The sequence below is a fragment of the Pleurodeles waltl genome, chromosome 5, assembly GCF_031143425.1.
Source record: "Pleurodeles waltl isolate 20211129_DDA chromosome 5, aPleWal1.hap1.20221129, whole genome shotgun sequence".
In the NCBI taxonomy this organism is placed as follows: Eukaryota; Metazoa; Chordata; class Amphibia; order Caudata; family Salamandridae; genus Pleurodeles; species Pleurodeles waltl.
The window spans coordinates 86498828-86513453 of NC_090444.1; the positions used below are offsets into that span (position 1 = coordinate 86498828).

The 14626-nt window shown below is 44.3% G+C and overlaps 1 protein-coding gene across 1 annotated transcript in view; it reads right to left on the reverse strand.

The window, feature by feature from the left end:
- Window positions 1–1317: 1317 nt before the first annotated feature.
- LOC138296993 (adhesion G-protein coupled receptor F3-like) overlaps window positions 1318–14626 on the reverse strand; it is a 51619-nt gene continuing 38310 nt past the window's right edge. Inside the window, exons 4-6 of the mRNA XM_069236510.1 lie at window positions 12029–12097; window positions 8193–8333; window positions 1318–1512 (exon numbers count right to left, since the gene is read on the reverse strand). Coding sequence (XP_069092611.1) covers window positions 1318–1512; window positions 8193–8333; window positions 12029–12097 — 405 coding nt within the window. The remainder of the gene's footprint in view (window positions 1513–8192; window positions 8334–12028; window positions 12098–14626) is intronic.

The window sequence follows — 14626 nt, forward strand, 5'->3', positions numbered from 1 at the left end:
TAGATATTTTTGCAACTCAATATTTTTGATTCGATATTTTGTCCGAATACCAACTAGGAGTTTTGGAAGCCTAGTCTTTAGTCATCTTTATGGAGAGTGGAAGGCAGGGTTAGTCTATTGACATAGAACCACAGAGTCTAAACTGCTCTGCCCTTGGTAATGCTCTTCATGCCTCTATGTCACACTGGTCATTTGCCCAGGGTAGACGCAGATTGAAAGAGGTAGGGGGTCTCTTGCTAATGGCCCTAGACGGTTTCATGTAAGTTTTGATGCCCTCAAAAGGATTTCCTCAAGTACCTCTACTAAAGAGAGTGAGGCACAAACCTCCGGTGTGCATGCTCATGGGGCTATAAAAAGAGTTTTGTCCTAAACTGTTAAGCCTCCAGGTCGAGGTTGAAACATGTTTGTTGTCTGGGACATTGCTCACGAGGAACTCAACACTTCCGTCAACCATGCTCAGTCATGGGGTGAGAACATCTGACCCACATCACAGGTTGTGCCCAATACAGTAGCCCCTAAGGAGATGGGGAGCTACCTCTACCCTTTAACATTCATTCCACTTAAGGGGCCTGGGTGACAAAAGGGGCTTTACTAGCAAGGGAATTTTTGGGGCTCAACACCCCTCTCCCATAGTCTGTACATACCTGGTGCGAATGATCCTTCGGCTCCTCTAGTAAGTGTCTGCCATTCTTGACGCATCCATCCAGGGAGTAGAAAAGACTAGATCACAAAGTAAGTTTTTATTGGGAAGGAGTGGATATAAATTAAACGGGTTGAAGCCACAAAAGGAGAAATGGAATTAAGAATTTATGAATCTGCCACTTTAAATGTCTTGTCAGAACACAACACCAAAACATTTGTAATTCTTGTTCTTATTTTTAATGATTCACTAGTGACACCAATTAATGATTTTTATCCAAATTAAAACAAAGCTAATTATTGTGGTCAGGCTTAGGCAGGTGATTCTGAAGAGAGAAACAGTAAAGAGTCCTTGACGGGAGAATAACTGTACAGGAAGAAGGATGAGGGTGTTTGACCAGTCGTTCCCACGGTCTGTCTTTCAGGTTACTGACATGGTCTGTGCAGTCTCTCCAAGTGACCTGTGGAGTGAAAAAGTAGAACAACAACATCACTTAAACTGGTGAATCATTACCTGCCCATTCAATAAAGTGTGGAAGATGGTCCTATTGCAATTAATCTGATTTGATACGAAGGAATGGGAAAAACTGTGAGCGCTATGTCAAGATCTATATCAAAACCAGATTCTGCATGAGGTCTGTGAATACAGCCCAGGCTCAGCTATTGCATGAACACTTCTCATTTTGCTGTGATGTCCCCGTGACAGACATGATGTCTACGCTCTCTTTTCTTAATCTCTCTGATGCTTTCAACAGCATAGACCATAAAGTCAAAAGGAACAACCACAGCTTCTGGCCGGTTGGTTAAAAGTGGCTTTCCATTCACAGAGAGGTAACCACTCTCAAGCAGGATCTTTTCACTTTCCACTGCCCTCTAAAGAGGTTCCCCATCATGTTTGCCCATTCACTCTTATAGTCCACAATTTCCTCCAGTCTCTATTCATTCTTAGGTGAAGAACCCTGGCTACACTCTCACTTCATGGGCCTCTGGATCTCATATCTACAGCCAACGAGTATTAAAGCATTAAAGTCTGACTGGCCAATAATTAATAACGATGACAACAATAATTTGCTTATTATATAGTACTTCATACATCACTTTTGCTGGTTTCAAACACTGTACATTTCAAGGTGCTCAATAATTGGTCCACCATATTACGATTTCCATAGGATATAATGGAATTGTAATACTGTGGATGGGATATCCGCTACATTTGTGATGGAGAATTCCCCCGCCAAGATCTAAACCAGGCCCTAAGATGAGCTCCTCTGGTTGGCTCCTAGATGCAGGACTGAAATGATTCTGCTCTTCTTTTACAATCTGTTCTTTTCAACCAGCTCTACTCGTAACCAGAACCCAGAAGAACATCTTGTGGTGCTATTTAATCCTATTTTCACCATTGCGCAATAAATTGAGAGGTACATCTATATTGTACAACTGCTCCTACTATCTGACATGCGCTCCGTTGCATAACACTTTCACTGATCCAGTAGCAGTTTTTAGCAGAATAATGAAATTCTGCATCAGCGCTGTTATCCTGTTGTACTTTGGAATTCAAGCATATCTTTCTCTCATTTGTTATTTATAACACACGAGCGAGCCATACGTTTGACTGTTGTACAGTGCACATACACATGCAGAGAAAGACATGAAATATTGATGTAAGTCTTACTGTCATACGTATACATAGGCAGTCAAACTCACTGGCTCCTGGAAATAACAAATCTCAATGTACCCAGTCACTAAAGTACCCCAGTGACCCCAGGCAGTAATGTTCATTAATGGCCCAAGGCGGTGATGTGCATAACTGGGCCGAGACAATAATGATCATCAGTGGACCCAAGACTCAATGAACATCAATGGCCCAGAGCAGTAATGACACTCATTGGCCATAAGTATTAATGCTCAATAATGGTTCTAGCAACTAAAGATCGGCAATAGCACTGGGCTGCAAAGATCACGAATGACCCACTACATTTATGATCCTTAATATTAGTAGCATAGCTGTAGAGCACACAGCTACCCGTACGCGTCCCAGCACTAAGTACACAGCTGAAAGGCCAAGCATAGTTGTGAAGAGCATTCAAAACAACCAGGTTTTCAACTGTTTACGGAAAATTAACTGGGAATCAGTAGCCCGGATAAAAAGGGTAGGGAATTCCAGAGTTGCCTTGTTGACTCTAGGCAATAATAGGCCTTAGTGGCCCCAGGCAGTGATAAACCTCAATGGTGCTACACAGTAATGTATCTAATGGTCCTAGACAGTAATATTCATCAGTGGCCCCAGGCAGTATTGTGCATCAATGGAATATGGCGGTAATGATCATCAGTGGCCCCAGGCAGTATTGTGCATCAATGGAATATGGCGGTAATGATCATCAGTGGCCCCAGGCAGTATTGTGCATCAATGGAATATGGCAGTAATGATCATCAGTGGCCCCAGGCAGTATTGTGCATCAAAGGAATATGGCAGAAATGATTATCAGTGGACCCAAGATATACAATCATCAAGGGCCAAAAGTAGTAATGAACCTTAATGACCACAAGCGTTAACGATCATTCTTTTTTCCAGGCACTAATGAACATAAATTACACTAGGCAGCAATGATCACCAACAGTTCCAGGTAATAATAAGCCTCAATGGTCCCAGGCAGCAGTGGCAACCAATGGCCCAATAAAGCAGTAGAGCGTCATATTTTAGGAGACTGTAAATGGAGCCCGTCTGACTATTGTACAAATTAGTCTTGGCCTGGCAACACAAGTAACCTGCAAAGTGATACACAATTGACTGAGAGCTCTGGCTTGCTTTAGCACAGCAGTGCACTAGCTCAGCATGTGGGACTGCTGGACGGGTGGTACCATGGGGCAGCTCCTATGGCCTCCCACCCCACGGTCAATGGTTGAAGTTTTGTTTGGGTAGGCCTGGCGCTTGTCGGGTTGGACATGAGACAAAGGGGTTGTCATTAGTGAGCCCCTACAAGGTAACAATCCATTGGTCCTGACCATGACGTCAGGACCAGTAAATAAAGGAGGGGAACGTTCCGCCAGGAGGTTCAGTTTGGACTACCATTAATTACGTGTCTGGTGTCCATTTGTATCTAGCTCTGCTGTGACCTGCACCTGTGCGCGCCGCGCTGTCTGGCAAGAGCGGGGTTACACCCCATACCAGGTACCACTCACTGCTTGTGTGTGTTCAGGGCTAGCAGTAGGGAGCAGTGACAGCTGGGAGCCCACAAACAGCCACCAGCTGGTGTCAGAGTGCGCATGTGCCAGACAGTCACTGTATCTCTCTCCGACAGTGTGCCCGAGAAGACGTGGCGGAGGCAGGGTGCTCCACTTCTACAGTGCCATGATGCTCACTGGGGTACCACTCTGTCTGCAGCCCTGGGGTGGGGGTCCATTCCTAGTGGTGGTTTAGATCAACTGATTTGTCTTAAGGTGATCACCCCTCTGTAATAGACCCCGGTAGTAAAGATGGAATACGTATGGCTGACAATCAAAATAGCCAATGGTTGATGATGTGGGGATGATCAATCTGTGACTGACATTTACTGTAACCAATGGCCATCTCAGTGTAGATAGCTTCATTTTACGACGTGTGGTGCAAACACCATTAAGTAAAACATCAATACAAAATCATGCTAAAGAGAAACCTTACTCTGCAACACAGAAGAGAATGGGATGAATCTTAAGATGGTCACCATTGATTAGTGAGTATTAAAAGTGTCGGACTAGGGCATAGAATAGTTCTAGGCATCAACAAAGAAGTGTCCCCACACTAAAAAAAGGGCCCCCATTGGTAGATGGCGCTGCTCTGTAAGATATCCTCTTTATGGCCTTTTTGGGGTGGGAGAACACACGTTCCAGGCTGCTGTTGGCATAGTTTACAATATTGGGGAACTACATGAGTGAACTGTATTATGTTCCCAAAAATAGAACAACATATTCTTGTTCTTCTAATCACACGTTGTGCCCAGGGGCATAGCTTTGGTGGTGGAGGGGGAGGAGTTGGGGGACACGTAGTGCCCAGGAGCGTAACTTCACGGGGATTCGCACCCCTCAGGTAATTACATTTTTGGCTCAGTATTTGGTTCTGGGGCCCTGAGTCGCGTTTGTTATGTCTGTGTCAGATTTTCTTGTCATCTTGATTTCACTAAGAGGTTTTACCTTGCCCATTTTTTGGATCAGGGGCGCAAATATATTTAGGCCCAGATTTACAAGGACGTTGCACGTGGGTCACTTTTCTGAAGAATCCCAGACACCATTGACAAAATCATGAAAATGTTGATTTGAACGAATTTGTAAGAAAAAGTAATCCAATTACTTTGCGTCAGGTAGGCATTTCATGGATGGTGCAGGGTGTTCCCATGTATCTACCCATGGGTTTTGACTCAAAACCATATTTACTAAGAGTTGTAGGCATGAGTTTGTGACAATAAGGAGCATCTCCCTGAGGCTGGCGTAATGAGGGAAATTATCTTTATTAATTCTTGTTATTTCCTCTTTGCATGTGTACTGCATCCCATAGCACACATACAGACAGGGAGAAGCCTCCTAGGATAGCTTTTGTGCAGGAAGATGCCCCTTCCTGTACAACTATCCTGACCATAACGCAGACACCCTTGCCGCATGGCACAAGGATGCCTCTGTTGGTCTTAGGCAGCTCAAAGTGCACCAGTGCAGGGACAGACCACATACACCATTTATTTGATGATATGGCACAGTTCTGCTGTCTTCAGGTGACATAGGCAACTTTGCTTGCTGCTCTGTGTTGCACCATTACTTTGTAAATAGGCCCTTTATTGACCAGTTCAACAAAAAAGTAGCAATCTGCACCCACAGAAATACTCCTTGAATAGATGTAAATTTACTTCTTTCTAGAACATTGGAACATTGGCAGTAGTAGTTTTTATAAAGCAGCGCCAGTCCCAGGTTCCCAGTCATACTACTAGCAATCAAACACCCAAAAGGTGATGGGATGAATGCCTGCAAACAGTCTATCCACTGGCAATATCTCGGTTAGGATTGCTACCATTGTTTTCACCTACTGTCCCACTCTAGACAAATCACCTGATTTAGGATTTAGCAGTCGGAATAAAGGAGAAATACAAGGCAGCGCAATTCGCTGTTTTGTGTTCCTCTGCACACCATATTCTACACTGCTGCTAAATTTCACATACATGCATATGCCACACCACAGTAACTACTTAACTATATGCTATCCCACTCTACGCCTCTCCGCTCTATGCCTCTACACTATACAAGACTCCAATCTAAGCCACTCCACTCTATGCTCTTACACTGTACGTAAGGCCACTGTACACCACTCCAGTCTATGACACTCCACTGTACGCCACTCCACTGGACGCTACTCCATCATGTGCTATTTCACTCTACACCATTCTACTGTACCCCGCTCCACTTTACTTCATACCACTGTATGCCGCTCTACTTTACAACACTCCACTCTACATTCCAAAGTATGCCACTACACTGTACACTACTCCACACCACACCAGTGTATGGCACTCCACTCTACACCACTTCTTTTACGCTATTCGATTGGACCCCAGTCCACTGTACAGCATTCCACTGTATGCTGTAACACTGTTACACTCTACCCTATGCCACTGTATGCCACTACAGTCTTCATCACTCCATTACATGCCACTCCACGCTACTTCACTATACACTATTACACGCCACTCCACTGTACAACACTCCACGCCACTCCACTCTATGCTATTACACTGTACAAAGCTCCACTGTACACCAATCCACTCTAGTCTTTTACACTGTATGCAGCTCCACTATATGCCTACTCAGCGTACGTCACTTCATTGTATGCTACTCCGCTATACGCTAGTCCAGTATATGTTTTTCACTCTATGCTATTCCACCGCATGTCACTCCACTTTATGCTGCTCCACTCTACACCACTCCAGTGCATGCACTCCACTCTACTCCACTCCATTGAACCCTATCCCATTGAACTCCACTCCACTGTATGCCATTCCACTGTATGCTATTACACTCTGTCATTTCACTTCACGGTACACCACCGCACTGTACGCTACTCCACTATACGCTATTCCAGTCCACACCACTCTACTGTACAGCACTCCACGCTATGCTATTCCACTGTATGCCACTCCACTATACGCAACTCTACTCTACGCCACTCCAGTGTACACCACTCCACTCCACGGCACTCCATTCTACGCTAGTCCATGGGATGGCACTCCACTATATGCTGTTTCACTTTACCCCACTCCACTGTACACTACTTCAGTCTACACACTACACTGCATGCCACTCCACTTTATTCTACTCCCACATAGGGATTTTAAACAGGACTACAGTCCGAACCGCTGGACGGAATTACACCAAATTTGGCAGAAAACTAGCTTTTCGTTCTGAAAATGTTTTTTTGTGATCTGGTGTAAACGCATTCAGTAGTTTTAGAGCTACTAAAGGAAAATGAAAAAGAAATATAGATGTCTAGGGATGCGGAGGCTCCACGGATCCCAGAGATCTCGTGCTGATCTGACTGGCTGGCAACACTTGAACCAGGAAGTGTTGGCAGACATTTTGGGACTCTGCTTCAGAGGTGTGGAGTTGGGTGGTTATAGGGGATTGGCCGGAGGGCCTGGCGGTGGTGGGTGGATTAAATTAATTAAAATTATTTAACGTTAAAAGTACCGTAGAAGTTCACTGGAAAAACAAAGGTTACAGGGACGTTATAGTTAGGAAATAGAATTTTAAAAAACATCGAAATTCACTTAAAAACCAAACGTTATAAGTACATTACAGTTAGGCTCACATTTCAAACTTACAAAACCATGGAAATTCAGTAGGTATAGTTAGCGTTATTTCAAGTAACTATAACTCGTACCCTAAGGTAACTATAACTCGCTCCTTTGCCATGCACTGCTAATTACCCCATATATTACATCACTCATGGCATGTTCTATGGCATGATTGAAATTATCACCTCAACATCTGCAATAAAATTATGGATGAGAAAACTGCGTTTGACAGGGATCATGCACAGGCAGCAGTCGGATCGATTACTCCCTCCTTCAGTCAGTTGTCTATTACCCTTCCAACTTCCTTATGGATTGAAAGGGGTACATTGTGTACTTTCTGTTTGACTGCATGGTGGCCCTCTAGTTTGATGAAATGTTGAAATCACTTCAGCTAGCCCACGTTTTCTGCAAATACAGCCTGACATTCCTGTAGGATACTATCAATGTTGATTTGGCAGAGACTGAACGCATAGGGTGCCTTGTATGGATTGATAAACATAGATTCTTCTTACAGGCCATCCCTAGATGTTGCCTATTCAGTTAATGATGTATACATTGGCTACCACTGTTCTTTATTCAGTTAGTTTGTCTTCATCTAGACCTTCAAGGTTAATTTTATATGCTCCATAGACGCCGGATGCGATACAGGTGGGCCTTTCCTGGCAAATAGTTGTACTCTTCCTAAGAAATCATCACAATTTGTTAACTGGTACCCACCAATGCAGTGATACTTTAATGATGTACTTGCATGGAAAATTTAGGACGGTCACTGGACTTGCATTTAGCAAGGATGGCTACAATCAGAACCAGGCCTTCCATGTGTTCGTCAAGGTCGGTTTCATCATCGCCTTGCTTATTTTTGGCGTGCACTTGCAGCATTCTTTCCTAAACACAGAGCAATATATATAAGATGCTACATAGCTGCTAGATCTGAAACTGAGCCATTCATTGTGACTGGAGACGTCCTGCTTGAATTTAGGGACACTCATTCTACCCCTGGGTATTAAATTGTCATGTCTGGATGGTGTATTGGTTCCACAAGATTCGCCTTAGTAGAATGCTCCTCTGACTTTTGAGCATTTTTGCACCCTTATGAGAATGTTTGCTGTTTGCTGTTTTTAATGGTGCTGCTGACTTTCTCAAGCCTTGGCTTCTTGTGTATAATTCTTAGTCGCTCTAGGTATTATAGAAAGAATGTTCTTTGTGATTATTTGAATTGTGTGGTAATAGCTATGAAAGACGTAGGAGTTTTGAGTGAGCCTAGATATTATCAAGACTAGGACCAATAGTGGCTCTGGATTTTAGTGAGACTAATTCTGCAGTATTATTGAATAAATAGAACAAGAGCACACCGTACGCTCACAATCCAAAAATGCCCATTTTCTCCAATCCTATGTAAAATAAGCAGCATCTAAAAGTTATAAAATAATGTCAAAGAATATGCCATACTTAATTAAATTCCATGAGGCAATAAGTATGGTCTGATGAGATTCATGTTGTAGGAATGTCTTTATGTGATATAACAATTATGAAGAGGGTGAAACTGTCTGAAAGGCCAGAATGCCATCACTCAAAGTGAAGCTAACCCACTGCAGAAGTGGGCTGAACCTTTGCCAAATAGTGGGTGCTCTACAGGGTGGAAGAAAACAGTGAATGACACAATGACCAGTGGATGATGAGGACTAGCTAGATGCCACTATAGGCAAGTATAATATAAATGTAATTTTAGTAAAATCAAAAGGTCTTGGCTGACTCGAGACCTACAAATCACAGGGAAAACAATGGACCCAAATTGCCATTTGGTGTTTATCCGTCCAGCACTTTCTCTGTAGCCTTATTTTGAATTTCACTTTTTGAATTAGAATGGAAAAGTGCTCTTTGATATGCCCTCTAGGTCTCTCCCCCTGTCAAACAATTTTTTATATTTTCCATGATTGATTAAAAGAGTGCTCAATTGACAATATTTGTCCAGCTTGGTTAAATGTTGTCTTTGTTATTAGCAAAACAGGAGACTTTTTTCTGTGAACCAACCACCAGAACAATAACTACAGAGAACCTATAACCACCTCTGTAATATACATTTTAGCAGGCCGTGCCAATGGATTCTTTATAAAGAATTGTAAATATTGTAACTCATACATACCATGAGAACAGGAGCTATATTTGAGTTATGCTGCTGGCTGTAAGAGTCTGCAAAGAAATAACACCAGGCATGTAAGGGAGTGACTCATAAGGAAAGGACAAGGAGCCTAAAACTTTGACATCACATTAAACACATTTTTACATGGTCATACATTCAGGGGCATATTTATACTCTGTTTGCACCGAATTAGTGTCATTTTTTTTTACTCTAATTCGGTGCAAAACTAACTCCATATTTATACTTTGGTGCTAGACCCCTCTAGCGCCAAATTTATGGAGTTAAAGTCATTTTTTGAAAGTGGAGACCTACCTTGCCTTAATGAGATGCAAGGTAGGCGTTCCTGTGCAAAAAATGACTCTATGGCTTTAATGCCATATTTAGGGGCATATCTATACTCTGCGGCATATTTATACTCTGTTTGCACTGAATTAGCGTCATTTTTTTGACTCTAATTCGGTGCAAATCTAACTCCATATTTATACTTTGGCGTTAGACCCGTCTAGCACCAAGGCCCTGATTTATACTTTTTTTGCACCACATTAACGTCATTTTTTTATGCAAAAGTGGCGCAAACTTACAAAATATTGGCCCTTATTTATACTTTTTGCTGCAAAACTGCGCTAACTCAGTTTTGCACCAAAAAGTTTAGCACCGGCTTGCACCATTTCTGTGCACCAGCCGGGCACCATATTTATGGAATGGTGCAAGCCGGTGCAAAGGGTAGGCTAGAATAAAAAAAAAAGACTTTAGTCGGGTGGGGCTGGCAGTATAGAAGAAGAGGGTTTAGCACCAAAAAATGACTTTAGGCAGGTTAGAGTAAAAAAAAATGACTCTAACCAGATTACCGTCATTGTATGGTGCTAAACCTACCATGCCACATGACTCCTGCCTTAGAAAAGGCAGGAGTCATGCCCACCACCCCAATGGCCAGCACAGAGGACATGGGTCCCCTGGGCATGGCCATTGCACCCTGTGCCATGTATGGGGGCCCATTTCAGGGCCCCCTATGGCACTTTCAAAAATAAAATGCAATCTTACCTGTACTTACCTGGGATGGGGTCCCCCATCCTCCGCAGTCCCTCTGGTGTGGGTGCCCCTGGGCCTTGGGAGGGCAACTGTGGGCTTATTCCATGGTGCTCCACCATGGAAATAGGCCCACAGGTCCCTTAACACCTGCCCTGACCCAGGCTTTAAAAAATGGGGCAAAGCAAGCTTTGCCCCATTTTTTTACCCCTCCTCCCTCCCACCATTTTTGCATGGGAGTATCATAGAGTTATTTTTTGCAAGGGAACGCCTACCTTGCATCTCATTAAGGCAAGGTAGGTTTCCACTTCGAAAAAATGACTTTAACTCCATAAATTTGGCGCTAGACGGGTCTAGTACCAAAGTTTAAATATGGAGTTAGTTTTGCATTGAATTAGAGTAAAAAAAAAATGACGCTATAGCATCACACTAGCAGTAGCAGAAATTATTTAACAAAGGACAGGATTATATACACACTAGTAAAAATCTGTCTGCTTGCTCTGTGACTGACATATGTTCATAACATTCCTGGTTCCTTCACATGGCGCTCGGAGTGATGTGTAATGTATACTCTTGATGCCTGCTTAGAAGGCCTCAGTCCAAAAGCAGGTATTGTGCACACATACATTCAGAATTCATTCCACACCTGTGTATCCTTTATATCCTTTTTAGGGAAAGTGCGCTGCATGTGTAATATGGCCCCTGGGTTGCAAAGTTAGTCTATACCACTTCTCTTGGGAATATGGCCAGGTAAAAACAAGAGAATGCCTTAGTCACTGCGTCTGTGTAACATTACAGAAGCAATAGCACAGGGAAAAGTGTTTTGGAGGAATGTGGTGATTGTTTGTCACCTAGAAGGTGGTGCAGGTTTAGTGTGCCTGACGTGGTATGCTATGGGAGGGTCCCTCGAAGGTATAAGGCACCCTTCAAAGATACATCCAGACACTTCTTCTGGGGGGCAGTCACTCTAGCAGGCTGCCTTCAGTAGACACAATGAAAGTGTTCCACTTTTTGTGGCGCACTTTTAGTCCGCCTCCTAATACGGTGCAGGCGAAGAGGCAAAGTGATTCCCTCATTTGCATGGGGCCACACCCCTATGCAAATGAGGGAATGGCCTTTCATGATATCGCTGGTGCTACATGTGTCAGCGCTGTCAGCATCACAGAAGGGGCTGCACAACCGTCTGCAGCCCCATCTGTAATACCAAAGTGCCCTGGGGGCGCACAAAATCACTGGATATACCCGTTCAACCCCCCCGGGGTACTTGTGTAATACGGCTGCATAATGTAAGGACTGAATGCACCCCAGGGCACTAGCAACTACTACAACCATTTTTTTTTTTTTTTATTATACAAAAGTGATGTTCTACTGAGCCACTACAGGCCAAGGAATGGTGAAACTGATTCAGACTTACCGAGACGCTCTGCGGTGAGTAGCCAAAGAACTTCTTGAGAAGATTGATGACCTGCGGTTCAACAGGCAGCTGTTAAGATAACATCTCAACACACGTAATAACATGATAAATGTAGATGGTGTCCATATCAAGGCATGATTAAACAGTGGGTCAAAAGAATAGGTTAATAAATTATATTTATTCAATTACTGTACAATAGGAAGGTATTGCGGGCTGGAAGCAGCCTATTAAATATAGGGAGTAAATACCTACATTACGTATGCTAGCACTCTACCACCCATAACTTTCCTGTTTATATGCTTCAGGAATTATTCCATAGAAGGATCTCACATTGATAAATAGATTTGTTCTATGCTAATGTTGAGGTGCATTTGGGTGTATGTGGTGGATTAAATGACCTCTTTAATGTGGACTTGCGAGAATAGTGTTCTGTAGTACAACTTGATGAACATTCCCCATAACCTTCCTATGAAACACTAATTTCATCATCACCAGCACCCTTAAGAACAATACATGTAAGTATATGTATCTATGTGGTATGTATATAAGGCAAACCTATCCAAAAGGCAGCGTAGTGCTGTACATGATCAAAGACAAGCATAAAGTCAACAAGTAGGGGAGAGGAAACTGGGTTGTGGACACACACAAACCCACTATAGCATCACACTAGAAGTAGCAGAAATTATTTAACAAAGGACAGGATTATATACACACTAGTAAAAATCTGTCTGCTTGCTCTGTGACTGACATATGTTCATAACATTCCTGGTTCCTTCACATGGCGCTTGGAGTGATGTCTAATTTATACTCTTGATGCCTGCTTAGAAGGCCTCAGTCCAAAAGCATGTATTGTGCACACATACATTCAGAATTCATTCCACACCTGTATATCCTTTTTATCCTTTTCATCTACACCCGCGTCCTTCTCCTGCCCTCACAAGCTCAACACAGCCTCAGCCAGACTAAACAATCCAACACCACCTTCAGATTCAGGATCTTCTCCATCCTGGAACCCCATTGCTGGAGCACCCCCACTTCATCGGAGACCGGTCCAGCAAGCTCACAATCTCTGGTGGCTCTCGATACACCCTGAGCCAGGACACAATCAGGTCAGAGACCAGGAAGTGTAAAAATGAAACTACAGGGCAGCAGGCATTTTCAGTCTACGAAACCAGAATCTGGAACACCATCCCCGTATCCACCACGACCACCTCAAATCTGCTCCAACTTACAACTTAGGAACAGCACATCACAATGCAGAAACAGGTCACTTCTGCTCCCAGAAACCAGATACCTTTCCAATCACTTGTTGACTTTTATGCTTGGCTTTGTCCCTGTTCAGCACTAAGCTGCCTTTTAACTATGGTCGATCTATGTCAATAACATACATACCAGCCAACACACAAGGGGCCTCCTTTACTAATTTTTGGTGCAGGGCAGTGCCGCAAGCCTTTTTGCTGCACTGCAGTGCATCAACACTATAGGGTAGGAATGCGTCGTCGTCTATGAGGTACAGCGTGTTCCCGTCCTTGTCCCCTGTGCTGGTGCATAAATTGCTGCGTAAGGCAAACGCAGGCACCCTTACACCACGGTGTAAGGGTGCCTGCATTGCAGTGATGATTGGTTATGTGCAGGAAGGCACGCCTTCCTGCACATAAACAATCATTAATGGTGTTTTCCAATTACTATGGGGGTCATTCCTACTTTGGCGGGCGGCGGGCGCCGCCCGCCAAGCGGGAACCACCACTTGGCCGCTCCGCGGTCAAAAGACCGCGGAGGCCATTCAGACTTTCCCGAGGGAGCGCCCGCCGGCCCAGCGGGAAAGGCCCTGCAACATTGAAGCCGGCTCCGGATGGAGCCGGCGGTGTTGCAGGGGTGCGACGTGTGCAGTTGCACCCGTCGCGATTTTCACTGTCTGCTATGCAGACAGTGAAAATCATGCTGGGGCCCTGTTAGGGGACCCCTGCACTGCCTATGCCAGTGGCATGGGCAGTGCAGGGGCCCCCAGGGGCCCCACGACACCCGTTCCCGCCATCCTGTTTCTGGCGGTGAAAACCGCCAGAAACAGGCTGGCGGGAATGGAGGATTCTCCCAGCCGGGGGTAATCCGGCGGGAAACCGCCGGACCCGGCTGGGCGACCGCGGCTGTAACCGCCAGCCTGTTGGCGGTGCTTCCGGCGACCTCCACCCTGGCGGTCATAGACCGCCAGGGTTGGAATGAGGGCCTATGTGTGCTGTAGAATGCAGCACAGATAAGAGAGGAAAAATTGGGAGACTTTGGGGGTTATTACAACTTTGGAGGAGGTGTTAATCCGTCCCAAAAGTGACGGTAAAGTGACAGATATACCACCAGCCGTATTACGAGTCCATTATATCCTATGGAACTCGTAATACGGCTGGTGGTATATCCGTCACTTTACCGTCACTTTTGGGACGGATTAACACCTCCTCCAAAGTTGTAATAACCCCCATAATGTTATTTCTCTTCCTTGTGCCACTTTAATGCCACCCCTGAGGTGACATAGGAATCTGGCGCAGTCCCAGACTTATAAATCTGAGAATGCGTCATATTCCATAGGTGTTACGTGGTAACACCCAT